This window comes from Ictidomys tridecemlineatus, chromosome 3 (assembly GCF_052094955.1).
Source record: "Ictidomys tridecemlineatus isolate mIctTri1 chromosome 3, mIctTri1.hap1, whole genome shotgun sequence".
In the NCBI taxonomy this organism is placed as follows: Eukaryota; Metazoa; Chordata; class Mammalia; order Rodentia; family Sciuridae; genus Ictidomys; species Ictidomys tridecemlineatus.
Window position 1 is genome coordinate 135,273,273 of NC_135479.1, and position 26,406 is coordinate 135,299,678.

The 26,406-nt window shown below is 38.2% G+C and overlaps 1 protein-coding gene across 5 annotated transcripts in view; it reads left to right on the forward strand.

Moving 5' to 3' along the window:
- The window catches only part of Il1rap (interleukin 1 receptor accessory protein), a 136,872-nt gene that overhangs the window by 56,466 nt on the left and 54,000 nt on the right, over positions 1-26,406 (forward strand). For all 5 annotated transcript variants that reach the window (XM_005342374.4, XM_078043871.1, XM_021721417.3 and 2 more), the window contains exon 3: positions 24,387-24,672. In XM_005342374.4, the coding sequence (XP_005342431.1) occupies positions 24,387-24,672 (286 nt within the window). The remainder of the gene's footprint in view (positions 1-24,386; positions 24,673-26,406) is intronic.

The window sequence follows — 26,406 nt, forward strand, 5'->3', positions numbered from 1 at the left end:
GTAAGCACCAACTGGCCCTCTGTGATATGAGATTAGGATTGAGATTTCTGTATTGGAGGGTGGATGCTGTCCTGCAGGAAAGTACATTTCCAATGTGATTAAACCTTTGCCCAGAAAGGATTTTCACAAACTCTAAATGTTCATTTACTTATCAATATTCTAAGAATTCAAAGGCAAGAAGTAGCATCTTTTTGAAACTCAGTTGCTTAAAAACCAGTCTCTGGGCTCATGTTTTGTGACACTCATTCTGGTTTTGATGACTCTGAATTGGTTCTGACTTGTACTGTTTTTCAGTTGTGTTTTTTAATGTAATTGCAGAAGGAAGATGGGAAAATAAACTGTATTCATCATTTCAATAATGATTTGTTGAGATTTGAGCCAGGCATTTGCTAAGCTTGGGACACAATGGGCAACAAAACAGGACTTGTTCCTTTCTTCATTCTACAGTATATATAATCTCCTATGTTTTTGTCTAAATGTCTCTGGGTTTTTGTTATGCACCATGATTCATAGGTGGCCCCATGACCCTTTGCTTTAAAAATGAAGAACAAAGTAGAGGTCACATTTACTCTCTTAAAAAATATAAATGAGAAATAGCACAAGGAGCATAAAGGATCTCAATGCCTTAGTTCAACTCTGTTGCTAATTTGCTAGGTGACCTTGGGCAAGCTCCTTAGCCTCCCCGAGTCTGTGTGTCCTCAACTGTAAAATTGTTCACTTTCTTTGGACTCTAATACTTTAGGATTCCGTAATTGAAATAAGTTTGAGGTTCAGGAGCCTCTGAGCCAAGTCACCTTCCTTTTTCTTACACTTTCCATTAATCCATCTCGGCTCTTTCCTCTGGCTCTGCCTGCTTCTGTCCATCTTAACAGTCATCCTAGGCTAAGCCACCCTGTCTTGCTCTGGGAGTTTTTTGCAGTAACTTTGTAACTGACTATTTTTGCTCCTTCTTTTTACTTCTGCCAATTCAGTCTTCACACAATGACTAGTGTGATCTATTTAAAATTCTAAATTAAGCCAGGTTTGTCCTTTGCAGGTATTTACTGTTAAGATTAGGATTAACTTCCAGTTCCTTCCAGTAACCAATGTGACCCAATGTGTTCAAGTCCCTGCCTGTTGCTTCAATTCTTTATAAGTCATTCTCTTTATTGCTTCTGTCAATGAAGCTTCTTGAGATTCTTCCAGACATTCATTTGGGTGGTTTTCTTTCCATTCTTAAATTCTTCTATTTTGGTGGGGGGTGGGGTACTGGGGATTGAACTCAGGGGCACTTGACCACTGAGCCACATACTCAGCCCTATTTTGTACATTTATTTAGGGGCAGGGTCTCACTGAGTTGCTTAGTGCCTTGCTTTTGCTGAGGCTGGCTTTGAACTCAAGATCCTCCTGCCTCAGCCTCCCAGAGCTGCTGGGATTACAGGCTTGTGCTACTGCACCTAGTTCCACTGTTAAGTTCTTTCTTTGCATAACTTTCCTCTCAACTTTGCTCTTTACCTCTTCATTCAATAGCACTCAGCTCAGAAGCTTCAACAAAGCTCCTTTCCCTCCCCAGCTGTTGACAGCTCAGGATGACTAAGATTCCTGTGATATATCTTTCAGGTTACCCTGTACTTTCTTTTCATGGTATCCATTCAATAGCAATTAAGTTATTGATTGCGTCAATATTTACTTATTACCTAGTTAATTCATTATCTAAAGTCTCTCACCTTCCAAAGCTCCCTGAAAACAGGCAGGGTTGTATTCACCTGTGCATCTTTAGTACCTGGCAGAAGACCTTGCACTTAGTAGGTGCTCAGTAAATATTCCGTGAATGAAGGAATGGAATTTATCAATGGCAAAAATTTCCTTCTTTATGTCAGCCATGAGATTATGAGAGATCACGATGTGTGTCAGGGAGTCCTTGAGGAAGTAGAGACTTTTATTTCCATGCAGTTATCAGTTTCTATTGTTAGTAGTGTCCTTGTTCACCTTTTGTAGAAACACATATCCACCAGACTATGCTGGGCACTGTGCAGGGTGTGCAGGACCTGGGTCCTGTCTTGAGCTCACAATCTAGCTGGGGGTCCAGCCAAATTCTCAAGTAACAATTTCATGAGATAGGAAGTGGCAAGGGTCACAAGAGAGGTTGAGAGAAACTGCTAAAGTGGTTTTGAAGTGAGAGAAATCGCTTCAAACTGAGAACAGGCAGCTATGTCCAGGGGTGTAGTGTCTGATTGAGGCTTTGAATGATTAGTGTGGTTTGACTACTTGTAGATTGTGGATAAAAGACATAGCAAAAAGGGGTTATAACCAAACAATTGCCTCCTCTTGGCTGTTACAAACAAAGCCTAATCAAGAGGTAAGAAGTGCACCTTTGAAATAATTCATTTTTTATTCACTCTTAGTTTTATCTAATTTAGTTTTGAGGTGTATGAAATCTATGAATTGACACATGCATACAACTGTAGAAAAACCATCACAGTTATGATACAGAAAAGTTGCATTGCCCCCCTGAATTTCTCATGCTGTCATTGCACAATCAACTCTTCCCCAATAACAGCAATCACTGGCAATCCCTGATCTGTTTTCTGTTCCTATAATTCTGCCTTTACCAGAAGGTCAGATAGATGGAATCATGCAGGACTTGTTTCTCTCACTTAGCATAATGCATTCAAAATGCATCCATACTGTTAGGTATATCAGGAGCTCACTCCTTGTTTCTAAGTAGTAGTTTATCTTCCATCCTGTTGTTTTATCAGTTTTTTTTCCATCAATTTGTTTTATTCATTCCATAATTGAAGAAAATTTGATGACTTTAAGTTTCTGGCTATTAAGATTAAGGTTCCTATAAACATCTGTGCACAGCTTTGTCTGAACACGCCGTTTTCATTTCTCTTGGGTAAATATCTAGGACTGACATTGCTAGGTCATATGATAGGTATATCTTCAGTTGCCAGATTATTTTGCAAAGTGATTAGGCTGCCATTTGCATTCTCATCTTCAATGAGAGAGAGTTCTAGCTGCTGCCAATCTCACTAGCACTTGGAATTTTCTATTTTAAAATGTTAAGTAGAGGCATCTCATATGATTTTTAATTTATACCTACCTAATAACAGGATTTGGGGATATCTTTTCATATGCTTATTGTCGAGGTATAGAGGTATATCTTCTCTGATGAAGTGTGTTGAAATCATTTTTCCCTTTCATAATTAAGTGGTTTGGTTTCTTTTTGGATTTCCAGAGTTCTTTATACATTCTGGATATAAATCTGTTATCAGGTGATTGTAAATATTTTTTTCTCATCGTGGCTCACCTTTGCTAATTTTTAATTTTTCTAATTATTTTAAAATCTTGTTCCCTTATCCCATATAGGATCTAGTACTATTCTTTCTCTGTTCAGTATGCTTATAGAACTTCTAGACTTTTTCAGGCATAGTCAGGCTGGAGGGATCTGAAGATGAAAGAAAAAATAATTATCTAATTAACATGGAGCCTTTAGGTATCTGGAAAGAAAATCTGGTTATTCAAGCATCTATAAACTGTGGAATAATGTCCCGATTGTCTTGTGAAGGTATAAATGATATGCCTTCCATTGAACACTGTCATTCTTTGAGGTTTCTAGTTGTTAAAATACCTTGAGATCAGGCTTCAGAAGAAGGAAACAGTGGAGACTCTAGATAATTAGATCTCACAAACTGCAGTAATTGCCCATGTGCAGCTCTATAAATTACCACTGATGAAGGTGGGTCTGGGGGATATAAAAGGCGCATGCACTGGCAACACAGTCTTTCTCACCTTGATAAATCAGTCCCTCACTATAACAGTTGTAGAACAAGAGGACCATCTCAGAAAGCCATTAGCTTTGCTGCATCCCTCCTTAGTCAGGGTTCTCTTAACTTCTTTTGTAGTTCAGTAAGTAAAAATAGATAACAGAGGGAGAAAGATGGTCCTTTCTTTTTTAAAAAAAATATTTATTTTTTAGTTATAGTTGGAAACAATACCTTTTTATTTTATTTATTTATTTTTATGTGGTGCTGAGGATCTGAACCCAGGGCCTCACCTATGCTATGCGAATGCTCCACCGCCAAGCCACTACTTCAGGCCCCCCAAAGACGGTCCTTTCTATATACATGTGGAGATGCATCAGCCTCAGGGCAAATATATTTTTCCTAATGCATCTTTTATTTCTGCTAGTGGTTATTGATAGGTGTCAGTCATTCTTCAAGTAGCACCTGTGGCTTTTAGTTACTACAAACATTAAGGCTATTCTTACCTTCTATGACACTGGTCTTCCATTCTCGTGCTCTCCTACATTATCCCATACCCTGTTCACCGATCCCAGATGACTGATGCGTCACTAGTCATGGCTTCTGTGGTTCTCATAGCCCAGACTCCTTCCTTGTCCTTACCACTGCATATTCTGTTTGCTTTTTAGGCACAAATCAGATGCCATCTCTTTTGTGAAAGCACCATTGAACTCCACCTTGCTCGCAGTCAGAATGAAGAGCTCCTTCAGCCTCTTATGACATCTTTTCTCTTTTTAGCATTTGCATCATTTTTACTTTGCGTTGTATTTGTCTGACTTTCCCTTCTTTTTACCTAGGAAGAATTGTTGAGAGCAGAAACTCTGCCTTCCTTATATCTGGATCCCTCATCAAAGTCTGTTATCAACTGTCACATGCTGTAGGTTCTCACTGACGGTTTATTGATTGAGGGACATGACATAACCCACAGTTCACCCTGCTTCGTGACCCAGACAGAAGAGGTGCCCGAGTGGCTGATAGTTGTAACTAGAGGTGACAGGGCGATCTGATGTGTTCTAAGCCAAGACAGTCCCATTTCCCCACTGGATGTGACTATGCTCTCCTGTCTAGAATAGGATAAGGATGATTTGATTTTGAGTAATAAGCAACCCGACTCTAATTGTCTATCTTAAATGCCTTCCATTGTTCTGCTTAAGGTGATTTTCTACCAGCATGAAATGTTCTCCTTCCCAGACAGTTGATGGAGGAGCTGAGTCATGCTTGACTATACTTAATAAGACAGAGGCAGCTCACGCCCGAGGGAGCTGCCTTTGAGGACACGTTGACATTTCTGACTCCTCTGCTTTTTGAAAGTGGGTGTTGTGAGGGAAAGTTGAGCACGAAGATAGCTTTGGAGTCTCCACTGGAAACAGGCCTGTACAATGACACTCTCTAATTCAGACAGATGTGATTGGCGCCACCACCTCTTGGTTGTGACATGTGCCTTCTGATGCTGGCAACTGTTAATCATAGATTTTACACTCCTCATTAAAGAGATTCACTCACTTTGTCCTACTTTCTGTTAACCAGTGCCCCCACCCCCACCATTTCCTCTGATTTCACATTCTTTAAGATTCAGCCTAAGGAATACTCTTGAAGTTTAGAGTATATTTTATACTCTATCACATTATAGAGATGGAAGGGACTAGAGATCATCCGGTTCCACCTTACATTATACAAGAGAAACTGAGTCCCAGAGAAGACAGTTTTTCTTGGCCACAGTCAGAATGAGATCTTAGATCTAGAAAGAGGCAGGTATATGTTAGAATCCCTATCTCCCACTTAGTTGCTGGGTAACACATGGACACCCCTTACCAATGCATCAAGATTCTTGTTTCTTAAAAGGAACCAATAAAGCCAGGTGTGGTGGCACTGACCTGTAATCCCAGTGGTTTGGGAAGCTGAGGCAGGAGAAACACAAACTCTAGCCCAGTCTCAGCAATTTAGCAAGACCCTGTCTCCAAAAAAAAAAAAAAAAAAAAAAAAAAAAAAAAGGACTGCAGATGTGGCTTAGTGTTAGAGCACTTTTTGGGTTAAATCCTCAGATCCACAAGGAAAAAAATAAAGCCAGTAATAGAACTATCTGGAAGAGTTCTTAGGAAGATTTAAAGCAATAATAAATGTAAACATCCCAATACCTGACATCTGAAAAGCAGCTGATATTTGAGAGGTGGAGGTGATAGTTAGATTAATAATGGAAATCACACTGGCAAAATAAGGACAAGAAACCAGAGTCCTGACCCTGTGCCATTGTTCCCGGAGGGAATGAAAACAGATGTACCCCAGGAACTGTATTTAGTGGTGAGAAAGTTTAAAGAGTCTCTCTGACACTGAATTTCTATATTCAAGGAAAGAATCAGTAGCTAGTTTGTTACAGGACAGAAGAAAAGAACGTGGTTTGAGATGATTGTTAACATAAAGAATCAAAGTGAGTGGAGTGTTTGACGGAAGGAATTGTGTATAAGGTCTACAATTTAGTATCTTTGCTGACTGAGGAGTGAGTCCACATTTAACCTGCTTTCTACATTTTAGAACTCAAATCTTAATTTTGGAGGTTTTGACCTTGATTACCCTAAATGCAATAAAAACTCAACCAATAAACAGAAACGAACAAAACATGAAAAATGATTCATTTTCTCTGATAACTCTTTCTAGGCTCTCATATGCTTCTTTGTAAAAATGAACATAACAATTGTAACTAAAACCTACTAAGTTCTATCACAGCACAGAAGTCATGTGGAGTTCTCATGAATGATTCTATTTACCCCTAAAAAACATTCAATGGGGTATGTGATTTTACTAGCTTCCTATTTTGTTCTGTGGCTCTGACCTATGAGGAAACTGAGGTATATGATCCTTTTTTTTTTCCAAGTACCATGTATATGAGAAGCGTTGCTCTAGCTTGATTTTAGACTCAGCAATAACTATGTGTGAGCTTCTTCACCTACAGAGTGACAGAGGTGAAGATAGTCTTTGTTCTTGTGTGGCCTGGCCAAACAGAGCACATGCCCCGTTGTCTTCCATGGCCCACTAGTGACATTATCAGCAGAATCCCTACAAATTGGAAACTAAAAAGCCAAGTATTATCTGAGAGACTGAGATCAATGGAGCAATGTCTGATTCAGAAATCTGCTGCCCATTAGCTCTGTGAGCTTTCTAGGTACCCCTCAGAGACACTTTCAAAACCTCAAAATGGGGTTGTGACCTCCACCTCTAGTGTTTAAAATGGCCATCTAAACTAAAGATTATGATGAATTGCTAACTGTTAGCAGTCGTGGATTTGTAATCTTAGGTGGAATATGCTGTGGGAAAGAAGGTAATGAACACTAAGTGATGTGTTTGAAACATTTTCCTCCCTTCAAGAGTATGGAAATAAAAACTGTTACATCTGTCTAGGCAGACACCTTGACTCTCAGTGTTGCCATGAAGCATTGGGAGACCAGAAGTCCCCACAGATGAGTGTTCTGGACTTGACAGTGTTCCTTTGGTATATACACCTAGAGACACATGAGATAGATACCTGGGCAGTTATAGTTGTACTGTGAAGCCACTAAAAATCCTCTGCCTGGGACTGCGGACTCTTTTTCTGATCTAGTACCTATTTTTCTAATTTTAAAATTTCAACTTTACAGTAATTATTTTGCTTTTTTTTTTCTGTGACAAAACATTGTTGGCATAGCCAGTGGTGAGGCCATGAGAGGATGCAAGATAAGTTGAAAGGATTATTTAAGAGACAGAAAATATGATCATTTTGAAATGTTTGCTATTGCTACATGGGAGAAAAGTGTGTTCTCCTGTTTTGCTTTCTCTTTGTTAAGAGCTATGGATTTCAGTTAAGTTGCTTTCCAGTTTCTGCTTCCTCTTCAGAAATAGATGTGATGGAGACAAACATGGTCAACCTCAAGATTATAGTGAGTCAAGAAGCTGAATATAAATGAAAGTTTAAAAATTTAATCTCTATGTGTTAGGTTTTTGGAGCTATGACAAAATACTTAACATAAACCACTTAAAGAAGTAAAGATTTATTTTGAGTTGTGATTTTATTCAATGGTCCCTTGCCCCTTTCACAGTAGGCCTGTGTTGAGGCAGAACATCATGATGGGGAGCATGTGGTGGAGCAGAGTTTCTCACCTCAATGAATCCACCAATGGACTAATCTGGTGTTGGGATCAGAGCTCTCATTACCAAACTGCTTTTCAAAAGCCCCTCTTTTTAAACACAGCTGCATTGGGAACCAAGCTTTTAACATATGCGTCTTTGGGGGAACATTTGAGATCCAAACTGTATGTTTTAGTCAGCTTTTCTGCTCCTGTGATGAAAAGACTTGATAAGAACAATTTTAAGGAGGAAAAGTTTATTTGGGGCTCGCAGTTACAGAGGTTTTAATCCAGAAATGGGTGACTTCATTCTTTGGGGTCCACAGTGAGGCAGAACATCATGGTGGAAGAATGTGGCAGAGAAAAGCATCTCAGGACATCAAAACAGGGAAGCAGAGAGAGACTAAGCTCAGCTCACAAAATCTATATCCCACAGGCAAACCCCCCAATAACCTGCCTCCTCCAGCCATACCCTACCTGCCTGCAGTACCCACTCAGTTAATTCTTATCAGAGGATTGACACACTGATTGAATTAAGGCTCTCATAACCCAGTTATTTCACCTCTAAACCTTTTTGCATCGTCTTATACATGAGCTTTTGGGGGATACCTCACGTCTAACCGTAACACTATATATAACACACTGACCTCCAAGGAGAAAAGAAAACAGACTGGTGTTAAATGTAGTTAGTATAAACTCTCTTTTGTGTTTGGCTTTGTATGCTGCAGTACTATATGATTGTGTTATAGAGCAAATATCTAGTAGTCTAGGAGATTTTCATCCTCCTCTGTAACTAACCCAGTCTTTAACCTCAGGCATCCTCTCAGCTCACATGTGCAGCCGTTTTCTAAGATGTATACTGGATTATAGATGACCTAAATATTTGAAAAGTTGGACTGGTGTTTCATTTTAGCATTTTATCTTCCCAAATCCTGTTCTTCTCCTTGGGACAGGGGTGTGTGTGTGGGGGGACTCTGCTGTCCAGATGAGTAACCATTGAAAACGGAACCACTTGGAACCCTCACCTCTTGAATTCTTCCTGCCATCCTATTTCTCCCCATCCTTCACCTGCCAGACACCCGCTTGAACCTCCCTCCCTCAGCTCCCAGCTTTTGATGCTTGCTTCACTCACTTTTCTCTCAGAATCTTTTGTTTTCTGCTTGTCACTACCAGCCTTCAAGAAAATCTACATGCTTGACACGTTATTAAAATTGGATGAGACTGCACTGGCATTTCACAGGTGAGGCCTCTGTTAAACGCTGTGGCAGGATTGTAGCCTGCGTCTCTTCCTCTGGCAGGTGATGGAGATCGCAAGCTCCCTTTCACTCCAAGCAATTTGCTCAGAATTGCTGGGGAGCTTGCTGGCAAGGCTCACAGATGTGCTTTCCTTTGATTTTGTATCTGTACGGAGAATATGGCTACAAATCTGGAGGAAGGGAATCAGAGAGCCTAACGGAAAGCTGAAGACCCTGATAGGCTTTTACTGAATGAGTCTCCTGTACCTTCATGTGGAACATGAGACTTGGGAGTGGGGGCTTCTAGAGACCACGGGGTACCTGGAGGACTTGTAAATTTCCATTCTGCTGTTGAGAGAAAAAAGTGATTGTTGAGGTATCTTGGCTGACTGAGGAGTGATTCCACATTTAGCCTGCTTTCTACATTTTGGAACTCAAATCTTAATTTTTGGAGGTTTTGACCTTGATTACCCTAAATGCAATAAAAACTCAACAAAAACAAACAAAACATGAAAAGTGATTCATTTTCTCTGACAACTCTTTCTAGGCTCTCACATCCTCCTTTGTAAAAATGAACATAATAATTGTAACTAAAACCTACTAAGTTCTATCACAGCACAGAGGTCATGTGGAATTTTCATGAATGATTCTATTTACCCCTAAAAACCATTCTATAGGGTATGTGATTTTACTAGCTTCCTATTTTGTTCTGACTCTTACCTATGAGGAAACTTGAGGTATATGATTCTTTTTTTTTCAAGTACCATGTACATGAGAAGCATTGCTCTAGCTTGATTTTAGACTCAGCAATATCTATGTGTGAGCTTCTTCACCTACAGAGTGACAGAGGTGAAGATAGTCTTTGTTCTTGTGTGGCCTGGCCAAACAGAGCACATGCCCCGTTGTCTTCCATGGCCCACTGGTGACATTATCAATTTCAGACTTCTGGCTTGAATTCTTGGCTGTTTTCATCCTGTTTTGAAGGGAAATGTTCTATTCTGCAAATTTCTCAATATCAACAGAAAACGTTTATGCCATTACAGATTTGGAATATATTTTACTGAGATGATGCAGTGGAATGATCAGGAAATTTAGGCTGAAAAAGAATGATTCCACGTGTGCGCTAGCAGTGTATTCCATGTCTTTCACCAAGCCAGCTTAGTGTAGTTGTAATAAGAGAGAATTTTTCTAAATGTTTTTTTCAAAACTCCCTTGTAGTCCAGCACTCTCAAACACATTGCTAGAGATCATAAGTTTTACATCAGTATTTGTAGAGCCTTATGCAGTTTGAAATTGGTCAGACTCGGTTTGGAATTGAGAGAGGAATGTGATATTAACCACAGCAGGGCCTTACATGGAGAGCTGTCTGCTAAATGCTTTGCAAGTCTCATTTCACCTTCACAACAGTCTTCTTTCACACATGGGGATATTTAATTTACTTGAATATTATCACATGGCTAGGATGTAGCAGAACAAGGAATAGAACTGGGATGGTCAGAGACTCACCATTGTGTACAGCATAGGCAAAACAGTTTGTGGCTATAAGGGACTTGGTTTGGTCCCAACACAATATTGTCCCTTCTCTGAGACCTGTCTCTTGAGTATATTCACTGCATTTGTGGAGTGGGGTATTATCTTAATGGAACTGGAGGCTGTGCATAGATCTACGATCAGTATGTTTTGGGAATCTACAGTAATATGTGAAATACATTTACCTCCGGTGCAGATAGTTTGTTTCTTGAATGGAAATTTGAAGGAGGAAATCATATTCTTTTCTGGAGTTTGTGCTCATAGCCCGTAGTACTCATAGAACTGTGAATAAATAATATGTATTAAAAAATAAGGAAAATAAAGTATGTTTGATTATTGTATGAGAATTGTAATTGGATCTTTATCCAATTTAATCATGGATTAGAAAAGATTGCTTGGGTTAAAAAAAAAAAAGGAACTCCAAAGCTAACTAATGACTGCTTAGAGTTTCCCCAGTGTACTGTGCCACACTTGACATAAGCCAGTTTATTTACTGTCACAACAGCCCTGCAAAGAAAATCATTCCCTTCAGCCCCATGAGGATACTCATTACAGTAATTTTTCTTGTAAGGAAAATAATGGAACCATGGTACAAAGGCAGCATACCCAGAATCCCTTCTTCATCCTGCTAACTCTTCCTGACTCTATGATGAAAGAAGCAGGCTATTCTAGGTGGTGATTAGATGCTGCTCTCTACATTCTTCCTTATTATGTGCAGCAGCAGGCAGGGTGACTACAGGACCCTTCTTGGACAGTAAAGCCTGATAATTCAGGGTGGGTGCTGTAAAACCAGTTGTAAAATGATTTGATGGAGACCAGGAAGGAGCCTGCAGCTTTTAGAAGCACCTCTAGGCTTAGAACCTTTGCTCATGTCCTCTGCCACAAGGAAGATTTTGTAGAAAGTGATGTTTGTGTTCTCAGAGGGAGAGAGAGGAACCTCAGCACAGCAGGGAAGGGATGAAGACTGTGTTCAGAGATCACAGTTTGATCCAGTAATAATCGTTAGGAAAGATCCCAACCTTAAGCCATCCACTAGATAATTTCATTTTATAACAATGTATTAGCTACTCTATTTCTGAATTTAAATTTCATAGGTTTGTTCTCATCTGGTGTGTGTGTGTGTGTGTGTGTGTGTGTGTGTGTGTGTAGGGGGGCTTCATTAACTTTTTCAGTTCTTCATTTTCTCCTCTCTCCCCTCACCCCCTTTTCTTTATTTTTGATTGTCTGGTAAGGCTTTTTAAATTTAGCTAGCCAGCCCTGATAATAGGTAGAAATGGGTAGAAAAGGGGTAGAAAATGGGCAGCACAGTGTAATTATAAATACCCTGTGTCACAGGGAGGAGTAGTACACCTCTGGGGGTGGAACTTGTTCAGGAAGATCTCTAATCAGGCCTGCTATTCTGAAGCTGTGCCTTGTGGATTTTCCTCCCCAATGCAAATCCTTGTTCAGAATTTGGCATTCTTTCCTTATCAGGCAAATCTTATCATCTGTTATCATCTGCCCAGGGCTAGTTCCTATTTTCTTCAAATTACTCAATCAAGAAAACTCCCTTTTTTGGTGGGAGTAAGGTATTTCTAATTATCTGGTCCAGGAAAGCCATCTGCTGAGTTATTAGCCCGGTATTATTGAACAGTAAAAGCAACATGAGGATGGATGACGGATGCCATAGCCTCTCCAGCCCTCTCCAGCCCCCAGCTTGTCACTTCCCTTTTGATGGCTTACTTGACAAATAAGAATTCTCAGAAACATTTTCTATGCCTTTGACACATTTGGTTTTTTTTTTTTTCTCCCCTGAATAAAAAAAAAAAAAATCTTGTTTTAATAATATTTTCCTACTGTAAATCATTTTCTACATAAATACTGTTTGCAGATTTTTCTTTTTGAAAATTGGTGATGTATTATAGGACAATGTTAGAGAAATACACAGCTATTTTAAATATTTTTTCCCTGAGAAACAAAAATAATATATTTTTCAAATTTAAATATCAATCAAAGAGACTTCAACTCATGGAATGGATAAAAACCCTTAGGATTTGTGATGATCAGCTATCAATAAGGAGATTCAAAACAAAAGAGTGGTGTAAACTAATGTTTCTCCATCTTTAGTATGGATAAGGATTGCCTGAAGATCTTTAAAATGAAGGTTCTTGTCAGTAGGTCTGAAGGTCTGTAGTTCTGTAAGGGTCCGGTGGAGCGGCGGAGAAAGAGATCACACAAGAGACTGGCTCCATGCAATTGGCAAAAGGGGATTTATGGGGATCCATTCCAGCGCGCTGGGGCTCTGTGCTCACTCAAGAAGGGAGAGCAGCCCAGAGCCCAGAGCACAGGTCAAGCAGAGCTTAAGTACACTTTCTGGAGAGGGTGGTGGGCTTTGCATACATCAGAACAAATCATCATGAGGCGCAGGAAAATTGAACAACAACTCTGAGACGAGATTATCACAACAGGTCGGGCAGGGGTGATTGGTCATTCCTAAGCGGGTTACACATTCAAACTGATTGGTTTAGGCCCTGTGACAAACTGCACAGGGCCCTAGGCTAGATGGCCAGTAGGGCGTTGTCTTAACTATCTCAGGAATCTGGGTGTATCCAGGAATTTAATAATACCTAATCTTTTACATTCAAGATTTCCAGCTTAGAAACTTTACCCTTTCATTTCCTGTAGCCACTCTAAAATGCTGATGATCTTGATGGGTCCTGGGCCACACTTTGAGTGAAAGAAATATTAAAAAAAAAAAAAAGCGTATTTCTCATTTAAAATCTAGAAGTAGAAAATTTAGGGCTGGTAAGGTACCTTCATAAGTTGTTCAAGGTCCCATCTTCTTTCACTTTCAGATTTCATCATCTTAAGGGTATGTTGGTCATTCTTATGGTCCATGACTTAGCTTCTGGCCATCATACCAGGTGATAAGTAGCAAAATGGAAGTAAGAGGGTGGTAGAAGGATCACAAGAACCGTAGGAACATATGGATATCTTTCAAGTAAGTTTCCTGGAATCTACCTCCATGATGATTTTAATTATTCCATTGACCAGAACTTAGTCCTTTGACCATATCCAGGTGAGAGGCAAATTGGAGAATGACATCTCTGTTCTGAATGACTGTGTGCTCAACTGGAAAATTCTGAACTCCAGAAGAAGGACATGGATAGGGTGGGAGTATGGTAAAAGTGATGTGTCCAGCAGTTTTTACCACAGACTGGAGATCTGACACAGAAAAATGATTTACCAAAAGTTACATAGAATATCACAATTCACAGATTAATTGCAACTAGCATTAGTCAGCTTTTTGTTACTATGACCAAAAGACCTGACAATGACAACTTAGAGGAAGAAAAGTTTACTTTGACTCATGGCTTCAGAGGTTCTGTTCATGTTCCACTAACTCCATAGCTCTTGGTCTGAGGTAAGGCAGAATGCCATGACAGAGAGAAAAAAGCTCAGTTTATGACAGAGAGAGAGAGAGAGAGAGAGAGAGAGAGAGAGAGAGAGAGAGAGAGAGAGAGGGGACAAGTATAAAATATAAACCCCAAAGATATAATTTCAGTGATGTACTTCCTTTAGCCACACCCTGACTACTGTTATTACCCAGTGAATCCATCCAAGTGGATTAATGTACAGATTAGGTCATAGCTCTCATAATCTAATCATTCCACCTCTTAATATTCTTGTATTAACTCAGACATGAATTTTGGGGGGATACTTTGTAGTCAAACCATAACAACATGCATAAAAATTCTCATCTTTGTAGGACATTATATTGTAGGGTGTTATGGTTGGACGTGTCCCTCCAAAAGCTCATGTGATAGTCAATACAGAGATTTTCAGAGGTTAATGATTAGATGATGAGAGCTTGAACCCAATCAGTGGCTTGATCCATTTGATGGATTGATAATTTGAAAGACTGGCTGATAACTGTAGGCAGACAGGGCATGGCTGAAGGAAGTATGTTACTAGGTCCATGACCTTGGGGAATATATCTTATACTCCTGGTTCCTTGTTCTCTCTACTTCCTGGCTGCCATGAACTAAGAAGCTTTCCTCTGCCAGGTCCTTCCACCACCATGTTCTGCTTTCTCCTAGGTCCAGAACAGTGGGCCTATGAAGCCTGAGCCCACATAAACTTTACCTCCTCTAAGATGATTTTGTTCTGTTTTCAGTCACAGCAACAAAAAGCTGACTAGCACATAAGGTCACTCACTTTGTATAACTGTTTTGTATGGTTATGAGTTTCCTTTTTTAGATATGAAAACCAAGGTTCAATTGGATGAGGGACTTCATTGGTCATGATGCCTACTCTGACTTCCCTCCTAATACTGTGTACCCTGCCTCTCCCCCATTCCAGATCCTTCTTCCTGGGTTCTGTGTTTGTCTTTGCTCCATTGACTTATCATCTTCCAACATACTATCATATGTACCTTTTTATTTAGCATGTTAATTATGTATGTCAATTTCCCAGTGTTAGAAGGTGAGTTCCATGAGAACTATTTTCCCACCACAAGCTTCTGCTTTAGTACTGGGCACATGGTAGGATGATTAGCACATAATTTTTACATGAATGAGTAAAACCAATAGGTATCAGAGCCTGCCTGATAATATCTTTATCCTCAACCCTAACATTCCATACTCTATGCCCCCTATATGAAGGCTTCTGCTGATGTATGTCTCACTGGAATTCCTCTCTGACTCAGAAACTCAGTTCCACACTTAACTTATTTTATTCTTTGTCCTCAGGATTCTTACTCACGGTGGCTAGCCAACTAAACAGTTTGATTGTACCTGGGATTCTCTGGCGATCACAGTCCTAGGTCAACATTTTCTGAAGAGTCATATATACCACTAGGAAAAAAAAAACAAAACTATCAGAATGGATATAAAACCAGCCCTTCTGTTTGACTTAGTCTCTGCTTTCAGCTTAGATTCAATGACGAAAACCTGCTGACGGGAGGATTTTTAAAGTGATTGGGTCATTGACATTGAGTTCCAGTTTGGAATATAAGAAATGACTGGTAGTAACCTCAACCTAGTCTCAGGAATACCACCTCCATCCTCTACCTTGTTTATAATCATATATTATGGTATAGTATGGTATGGTACAATATTATATAACATAACAAAACATATTTTCATGCTTTTGTTTGGAAGTAATCACTTAGTTCATTTTCCTTAATTAATCGTGTGTGTGCCATCATTTTTTTAAAGATTGTTGACTTCTCCATGAGCTAGACTCAAATTTATCATGCAGATTCAGCTAACATTTTGCTGTAGTTTGGACCTGAATGTTTCCTAAAATCTCATATGTTGAAGACTTCGTCTCTATTCCATGACACTATTGGGAGGTAGTGAAACCTTTAAGAGGTGGGGCCTGGTAAGAGGAAGTTGGGTGGGGGGGGATGGGAAGGGGACACTGGGACCCTAGTCTCTTCCTCTTTTTCTCTCTTTGCTTTCTGGCCAGTATGAGGTAAAAAAGCCTCCTCTATCTCATACTGTGTTGTCACAGGCTAAAAGCAACAGGGTCAAGTAACCATGAACTAAAATCCCTAAAACTAAGAGCCAAAATATACCTTTCCTTTTTATTTACTTATTTTTAATTTGTTCTTTTTAGTTATACATGACAGCAGAATCTATTCTGACATGTTTATACAAACATGGAATATCTCTAATTCCAATTAGGATCCCAGTCTTGAGATTCACTGTGGTATATTCATATATGTACATAGGGATATTATGTCAGATCCATTCCACTGTCATAAACCTTTCCTGGTTTAAGTTGATTTAACTCAAGCACTTGTTACAGCATGAGAAAACTTACTAACACACATAGGCTGAGCTCCTTTCATATCACTAGCCCCTTTGGTTCTCATATAGCACTGTAATACATGTAGGTTGCATGAGCAGAAACAAAGTTTAAAAGGAGAAGCATTTTATTCAAGATCATATTACCTGTAAGTTGCACATGGCAAATAATTACACATGGAAAGTAACTCTACCTTGGGCCTTCCACAGTTCCCGCATTTGCTCTTTCTTTCACGTACCGGAGCTTCCTCAGTCTTTGTAGTTGTGTGTCTCTACCCCAGCACTCAGCACAATGCCTTGCTCACAGGTCTCAATAAATATTTAATAAATATAAATATATATGAGCAACTTTCCTGTGGGAAATAATCCTGCTTTGAATGTGTGAGCTTAGATTTGGGACAAGCATCCTAGATCTATGTTCAGGCAGCTTTTATTTGTGCTACCACTCAGGCAAAAGTAAGTCAATTAATCTCTCTGTCTCCGTTTCCTGGCATGTAATGTGGGAATGGGCATGAAAGCCGAGAGGGTGTTGTGAGATTAATTAGTTAAAATGTATACCCTGCTATATAAATGCTAATTGCTGTCAGGAGCGTGGGGTGGATTTTCCAGTGACTTGGCTTCCCGAGGCTTTGCACATTTCCATTAGTCCTCTGTGCCACCAAGTCGCAGCCTTAAGAAACCCTTTGGCTGAGAGAAATGATGACTTTGTTGTTCCCCCATGTTGAAGGGCCAATTTAGAAAGGACTTCCACTGTGGAGTAAACTGGATAAGAAGGGGCATTTTAAACAAAAAGTAATTCAGTGTGCCAGTAATTTGCTAAATTCTCTTTGCTGTTATTAGAGACAAATCTATTTGCATAACAGCCTTTCCCTGTCTTTTCTGAGGCTGGTGCCTGCAGTGAATCATATAATTAATTTGGTATTACATGACACTCCAGCCTGTTGCCATAGATTTTATTTTTATTTGTTCATTGAATAATTTAAAAAGCTCTGACAAAACACCCTTAGGTAGCTGGCGAGAAAAACTTAAAAGCTCACAGAACAAATTTCAAATGGACAAATACCCCAAAGAAAAAGCTTAATAATAATTGCATTTTTGCTAATGCTTATGAATACTAATACAAATGCTTTCACTCCCTATTGTAAAGGAGTCTTATTCTTTTTCTAGATATATACATTTGGTCCATGAAATATAACGTGAAAGAGTCACGTAACAGGTATAATTATGGCTTTTCCAAAATGTACTCAATGTAATTTGATTGAAAACCAATTAAGTCAATGGAATCAACCAGAATCTTAGTGATTGATCTGTAATTAAATTTTAGTATGTAAGGACTTTTAACAAATACTGTTTAAAAAGCGTTTACTCTTGATTTATTATGTTATGAAACGAAAATTCACCCTTATTATTCACAATATACAATATACAATACCAATTGTTATGATGAATCTCAGTGCCTTAATATAATATGGGTTTATTTTTTGCTCACATCACAGTCCCTTGAATGTGATATGGCATTCGTAGATAGTTCTGCTCAATACAAGGATACATACTCCTTCCTTCTTGTGATGCTATCCTTTTAAAAAATATCTGCTATTAGTGGGTGCATTGGTGCATGCCTCTTATCTCAGCTGCTCAGGAGGCTGAAAAAGGAGGATCACAAGTTTTAAGCCAGCCTCAGCAATGGCAAGGCACTAAGCAACTCAGTGAGACCCTGTCTCTAAATAAAATACAAAGTAGGGCTGGGAATGGGGCTCCATGGTCAAGAGGCCTTGAGTTCAATCCTTGGTACCAAAAACAAACAAACAAAAAGTCTACTTTTCAGGGTCTCCGTATAAGGAAAAGAGAAAGCACCAAAGATCACATATCAGGATTCATGTTGCGCGTCTTTTCTGGGTATATTCCATTAATTAGAACAAATTACAGGACCCCAACCCTACTACTGGGGATATGTAGTTTTCACATGGGCCAAGGAAGATATAACAGGCTTAATGTGCATCCAGCCAGTCTTTCCAGTCTTTCCTTGGAATACCCAAAGCTTGTTTCATACCTCCTCTTATATTATCTGCCTGACTGAGTACCTGCTTGTAGTTGGCAACTGCATGCTAGTTTTTTTTTTTCTTTTTTTCCTATCTCCTCTTTCTTAGTCAGATCCTACTTTACAAAAGAAAAAAGCTACCTTTCACTCTTTGTCTGTCTTACAATCATTCATTGTTCAGGGCTATGGAGACCTCCAAGGACTAAGTGACACATTGTAATAGAGGGGTCAGAAAGTCTCCATTAATAAAAGCACTGTTAACCTCTAGCAGAGCTTCCTTTTTCTCTCCAGTTTATCAGTGTTCCTGTAGCAACGAATCATGGCATTAAAACTATGATATGTGGCCCAAGTTTTTCTGATGTGAATTGAGATAAATTGCACAGTGCTGTGGCCTCACGGACGATAATTTTCATTTAAAAATTGCCCATGCCATCATTTGATTGGGGCCAACCAATTCAGAGAAAGGAGATGCCTTTGGAAACAGCATAAGGAATGTCTTTATGAAATACAGAAGGCAGGGACATCTGATTTCATCTAGACCACAAACCGAAGATAGTGAAGTTCCAGCCTGCATCTGCTGTCCAACTGTCTGTCTGTCTCTTCACTCTTTTTAATCACATACTTTGTACTTAGAAGTTGAAATGGCTATCATACCAATACATTCCAACACATTTTTTTGGAATTAAAAACCAAAATCAAAGACTTCTCCTAAGAGAAAGGAGGTGCAGATGGGATGATCTGACACTGGCAATGACTTTGCCAATTGTATTATGGGGTAGATATTTCCTTACTCATTCCTTCTTTTTATTTCTAATTATTATTTTCAAAGAAAGTCATGCTTAGAGATTGTTTTAAGATCTGTATATTAGAAGACCTGTACTCAAGTGATTGCATTCTTTCTGCTTAAATTTCCTGACTCCCACTAGCTATCCCCCTCAGAGGTAAGAACTTTTGAATATTTATTGCTTCTAACATTTCCTATCTATACTTTGATAACTAATTTGTTTATATTATTTTTCATTCACTCAACTATAAGTATTTTATTTTTACTTTTAAAAAATTATAGTAAATGGGGTCTGAGGTTATAGTCCAGTGATAGAACACTTGCCTAGCACATGTGAGGCACTGGGTTTGATCCTAAGCACTACAAAATAAATAAATAAATAAACAAACAAACAAACAAATAAATAAATAAATACAATAAAGGTATTGTATCTATATACAACTAAAACAAATTTTAAAAAATTATAGTAAATGAGGAGTAAATACAGCTATCCCCTATTCCCTATCCATTCTTCTCTATATAATACTATTGCATATTTGCTAGAGTCAATAACCATTTAATTAATGTCTTTATATGTTAGTGAATTATGATTATGTTATCTTTCTTATTCTCTAAAGTTATTAGTTGCATTTTTCAATATGCTTACTTAGTTTTTGTCATTTGGTAACCATGTTCATAGTTTTTGGTTACCTTTCTGTGTAATTTTCCACACCACTCATATCGTCAGATACTCTACCTATTTCTGTATATTTTCTCTTTATTGCTGATTCCTATTCCTTCCGACTGTACTGGTTCATCACCAAGTCTGCTACACAGCTGTCATCTTGGTTATCTTCCCTGTCATTCTGAGGATCATTCCTTCTTTCTCTTGAATTCCCTGTTCCTGGAACGTGTGTTTTCCTCTTTCTTACTTTATTTTCTCATTTTGGTGGTACAAATGCATCAACAGCTATCTAATCAAGAGAACGTGGGAAATAAAACGAGTGAGTCCTCAGGATTCTGAAAAGGTGGACCTTCACACTTCATTGTTTCATCAGCTTTAGATTCAGGATTAGAATTAATTTTCCTTCATATGCATTGCTCCATTATTTTCTAGTTTCCAATCTTGTGTTTTCTAGCCAGCCCCCACACCCCTTTTTACTTTCTGGTAGCCAAAACATTTATAAAGTGTAAGTCTGTTTTCCTCTTTGATGCTGGGGAATAATGGGTATAATAATAGATTATTTTAAATTTTAAAAAATGGTATACTTTGGGTCTGGACTTTTTATTCCTTTTGATTATTTAATCAAGAGTTTTTCTTTTTTCTGTTTTTCCCTACTTTGGGTCGTATACTATTGAATTGTTGAAATTTCTGGCTGCTCTTATAACTTTTCTGTTTGTTTTCCATTTTTTTCTCCTCTGCCTTTTAGGGAATCCTCAACTTCCAAACGAACCATCAATTTGAGTTTTACATTTATAATATTATATCACAGTGCATGTATATGCTATATTACCTTTGTAATCATTTTTAGTTTCAACCAGCTCCTTGTTTTTCTGAATATTCCTTATTACAGCTTCTTGTTCCTCTTTCAGGAATATAGTAGGTTCTTTTCTCTCTGAAATTAATGATAATTTTTAAAAACTATTTTTTTAAAATACTTGTTTAATAATTTTAGTTCACTCAAAATTTTCTTTATTTCCCCCCAAACTACTTTTTGTAATAGATTTTTTTTTCTCAAGACATCTTCTTGGGTTAACTGTTTGTATTGAAGAAGCAATTAAGAAGTTGATTGGAAATTCTAAATGTTGGTGTGAAGCTTGTTAACCTTGAGCTTTTCTCTTGGATGATATGACTGTACAATCTGTTAAAAAAAATCTGTGATATTAAAATTGTTAGCTCTTTCTACTTAAAAGCTGGTTAAATTACCCTGTCTAGAGGGTAAAAGTTTAGCTAACCTCATCCTTGGAGCTGAGTGGGGAAAATTGTTACTAGAAGAATGAGAATGGAAAAAATGACACAACTGGTTTGATGCAGCTTGTATACAATTTTCTTTATTTGACCATTTTCCCCATAGCCTTGGTTTTGAGGTACCTGGTTGCATCTGCCATGTTAGGATACATTATTGGCAGCGATAATAAGCAAGTTATCTATGACTTAATAACAGAGATCTACTCTGTTACATCAGGGAACAAGCTGGGGGTGTCTTAGTTTTTGTGTTCATATTTGCCATAGCAGAAGAAAAAGGAAGTTGGTAAATATACCCTAGACATTAAAACACCTACTACAAGTGACACTCTTGCCATATTGCCAAAGTCATACAGCTTCTCCTTACATCAGAGATTCAGAAAAGTACAATCTTATAATGTACCTGGGAGGAGAACCAGAAATAGGTGAATGGCACTAATGACTTCTCACTTTGTACTGAAAGTTCCTGGGTCTTTTCACCATCTGAATTGTAGATCATTTCGTTCTCCAGCTTTTCCCTGCAGATTTATGATATGTGTTCTAAAATCTGATAAACTGGCTACAACTTGCCCATTTTGATGTTTGTTTCTCACGTTCTTGCTGTTACCTGGTATTGGCATGAAAATTGTTCTAGTTTTAATGGTGCTTCAGAAAGGAATGATATTGGATGCATTTATAAGTGTCATATTTATCAGAAAACCTATGGTTATATGTTTTCTATAAACTGAATGAGCTAATTCTGCAACTTTGCAGTGTTAAAGTAAATAATGAATGTAGTAAGGTAGACTTTTTTTTCATTTAAAAATATGTACTGGTATCACAAATGTATAATGATGTAAACAACTTTTTGATCTTCCCAGTTTTCTCTATATGTTGGATTTTAAAAGGTAATTCTAATGAAAGCATAGAAAAAATAGTAATTTGTTGAGTCTTGAAAAAACTGTTTCATTTCCCAGAGATTTATTACTTAAGTGTCATTTTTTTTCAAGTCAGAAAGATTCAAATTCTTTGCTTCATTAAAAATAAAATAACTACCATTTAGTTGTTCTACCAATTATCTAGTGCTACAAAAATGTTGCCTAACAATCACCAACTTAAATGGCAAAATTTCATTTTATTTGTTCCACATGTATTTTTGCTCATGAGACCATAGGTTGCCAGGCCCAGTTTGATCCAGGCTGGGCTTCCTCTGACATCTTTGGTCAGTTGTGGAAGGACTGGATAGCTGTGCTTCTGGAGCTGTCCAGCTGCAGCAGGGCTGCCTCAGCTCTACCCCATGTGTACTCTTATTTACTAGTTGGCTTTCCAGGGCTTGTTCTCATAGTAGTGACATGATTCCAAGAGAAAGCAAAAACTTTAAAGTCCAAGGCTCAGATTGTCACACAATGGCTTTTGCTGCTTTGTGTTGGCCAATACAAGTCACAAGGGGCAGCCCAAATTCAAGGGATGGGAAATAGACTTTCCCTGATTGAAAGACTCACAGTTTCAAATTGCAGAGGTTGATGATTTTGGAAGGAATTAAGGAAGGGGCCTTTAAAATATTTTTTGAATAGGCTATGTCTTTTAGAATTGTCAAGTTATCATTAAAAATAATTTTGATGTTAAAATACATAATCTGGGCACATCAATGAAGGAATTTAAAGAATTGAGTGACATTTTTTTTTCTGGCCATGAAAATTTTCCTGGATGCTTATATATTAACAATTAATTTTCAACTGATACTTAACTCCTCTCATTTAGAACTAACCCATCCAATTATGAATACCTGATTTCACTGAAATTTTATATTTGACAAATACTTATAAAACTGAAAATCGAACTTGAATTGTATATGTTAAAATCATAATAAAACTCATTCCAGAAGAAACAGAGTGTTAACACTTACAGCTTTATATATTTATTTATTCTTAGAAGAATAAGATGATGAAAAAAATGTCTGAAGACTGTCAAACATAAGAATATATTCCACTGAAGTGAAATTAGGTGTAGAGACAGTGGAATTGATACAATTAAGGAGAAAAAGAAGTATGGAATTAATTACACTTGAAAGAAAGCATCTTTATATATTTTTAGGTTTGGCATCATTGTATGGCAATCTCTATTCCGTTGGGTGTAATTAAAGGAGTGATGTAACCATTTTATTTTAAAATGACAATCATTTACCGTATGACACAATGTATGTCTTTCCAATTATTCTACTTAGCAGGAAAACTGAAATGTATTGAAGACTTAAAGTTAGGATGAATGTAAGGGATTCAAGAAACAAATAAAGCTATCTTAAGATAATTTGGGGGGGTAGCTTAAAGGACTCCCATTACCCTTGTAATCTCTTCTGTTTTTGCCCTCCACTCAGATTCCACTCATAAGAAGTAATTATCATGTGTTTTTTTTCCTGAATTGAGTGATTATTTTTCATTATAAAAAATAAATCCTGAAACACACTGTTAATTTTGTTTGACTCTCAATCTTTGAACCACTAGCACTTTTATTCCCCAGTGAGCATCCAGGAGACCTTGACTTCTTAAGGTCTGTAGTCACGCTGCTCAGTACTGTATCCGGTATGATCCCTAAATGGCTAGCCCAGGTGAAGTTGTAATGTAAGTGTAAAATAAATGGAATGTTGAAGATCTACTGCAAAAAGAATGCAAATGTAAAATAACTCATTAACTTTTTTCGGATATCCTGGATATACCACGGCTAAAGAATACATTATTAACATTAATTTCACCTGCTTCTTTCATGAGGTGACTGGGTATCTAAAATTATATTTCTATTGGATAGTGCAGATCCAGCCCCCCAAACAGGAGATGTGGGAGCCCAGAGAATTCTCTCTCTCTCCCAACTAGTTTATCAGTTACAGTTTCTTCCTGAGGACTTCTCTGTCTCCAGGAAGTGAGAAAGCACATGACTTCTTCTTCAGATGATATCTCCCTCAGTCCTTGTAGGGTTTCACAGGATCAAGCTGTCAGATCAAATGTTTATCCAGATGATATCCAAAAGACAATGAAGAAATGGAAAGAAGCAATTTCTTTCACTAGTGGTGTTTATTATATGCATTTATTGGAGGGACCATCGAAGGAGATTCCTAGAAAGATTGGATATCCTAAGGAGAAAGTGTGTCCTCTGGAGGACTTTATTTTGAAGTGACCCATCTTCCCTTTTCTTTCCTTTTTATTATTCTAGAACGCTGTGATGACTGGGGACTTGATACCATGAGGCAAATCCAAGTATTCGAAGATGAGCCCGCTCGCATCAAGTGCCCGCTCTTTGAACACTTCTTGAAGTTTAACTACAGCACAGCCCATTCAGCTGGCCTTACTCTGATCTGGTATTGGACTAGGCAGGACCGGGACCTCGAGGAGCCCATTAACTTCCGCCTCCCTGAGAATCGCATCAGTAAGGAAAAAGATGTTCTCTGGTTTCGGCCCACCCTCCTCAACGACACGGGCAACTACACCTGCATGTTAAGGTAGCTCGACTGCTCTCTCTTCCTTTTGATTCTCAGGCTTTATTCGGGTGTTGAATGCACCATGAAGCTGGGCGAGGGAAGGGAGGATGTAGAGTTATGCTTCACTTCAGTGTCTTAGCCTAGAAGGACTGAAGTTTGTGCAGGGAGAATGAGCATGCTCCAGGAATATTCTCCATGGGTGGTTTGGAACTTTGTTTATTTGCCCCCTTCCCCTGGCATTCGAACACATATCCCTAACTTGGAAGCATCCACTTCCCTAGAAAATTAACAAGGCTGGGAATAGAGCCCATTTGAGTCTTTTATTCTTGGCATCTTTCAAAGTGCCTGGCCTAGAATAATTCAGAGTACCTTTATAGAAGAAAGAATATTTAGGAAACATCAAATGTATGTAAGACAGTGTTTAAATTTTTCTACTGAAATTCCCCTAGGAAGCAAGTGAATACCACATTCCTGAGAATCTAAGACACTATTGTTAAAAAACCTACCATTATTGCAATGTTTATCAAACCCATTTTTTTTCTCTAATATCTATGTAGATTTTATCTTAAAACATGTCTGCTTTTCTTTTACTGCAGATTAATGTTGTTTTTGTTTGGGAGTGGGCAACTCTTAAAAAAAAACTGAGACTCCTTCAAAGAATAATAATTTCAAGGCTTAGTTCTTTGGATACCTTTTACTTACAGTCCCTTTTACCTTGATATACTTTGTTTTCGAAATTCTCATCTAAGTTGTGACTTTCATTTTTATTTTTTCAAGCTGGGGAGCATTTTTTTCTTATAATATAATTTCCTACTATTTAATGGGCATATTGCTTTACCAGAGCAGCAGTAACAAAATACCAGAGACAGTGTCCTAACCATTAGGAATTTCTTTTCTCAGAGTTCTGGAGCTGGAAGTCTAAGATCAGAGTTGGCAGGATGGGTTTGAGTCACAGCACCTCTCTCCTTAACTTGCATAGGGCCATCTTTACATTATGTCTTTGCACCAGGCTCCCTCTGTATATGTCTATGTCCTAATGTCTTTCTGAAAGGACAATAGTCATATGACACTTGACCCCCCCCTTTTGAGCTCATTTTACCTTACTTATATTTTAAAGGCCCTGTTTCCAAATAGAGTCATATTCTGAAGTCAAACTCAATATATGAATTGGTGTGCGTGTGAGACACAATTCAGCCCATAATAACTACTAATCCCATCTTTTTTTCTCTCATCTTTTGTGTTTCTCTGCTTTCATAAATACAAGCTATGCTATGATTACTTAAAAAAAAGTCCTCTATTGCAGAGAAGCCTCGAGATCACTGTGTCCTAAGGGTCTATGAGGCCTCTAAAGACCCTTCTGGAGCTTTCACCTGACAGTGGTTTTATTGGAGTGAATTTTAGATTGGTAGTGGGTTCCCATGGAGCATGGAAGTCAGCTGTTCCCATTATTTATGTCCCATTGCCACTTGGTATAAGTTAAAAAAGATTATATTGGAAATAGCATGAGAAGAGAAGGCAGAGAATTCAGGCTGCCATTCCAGCTCTGCCACCACTTTGCTGATGAATGTAGGCAAGTTGTGTCTATATCTGTTGTCTTCATTATGAGAATTGGCCTACCTGCTCTTTAAGCTCCTCTTCCTTTTTGATGATTGTTTATCCTTTACCATTTCCCAAGTGAACATTAGCAGATCCCTGGGATGGAGTCATCTTCTGTTTTCCATTAAGACTCTGGTCTCCACTAAATGATATTCTATA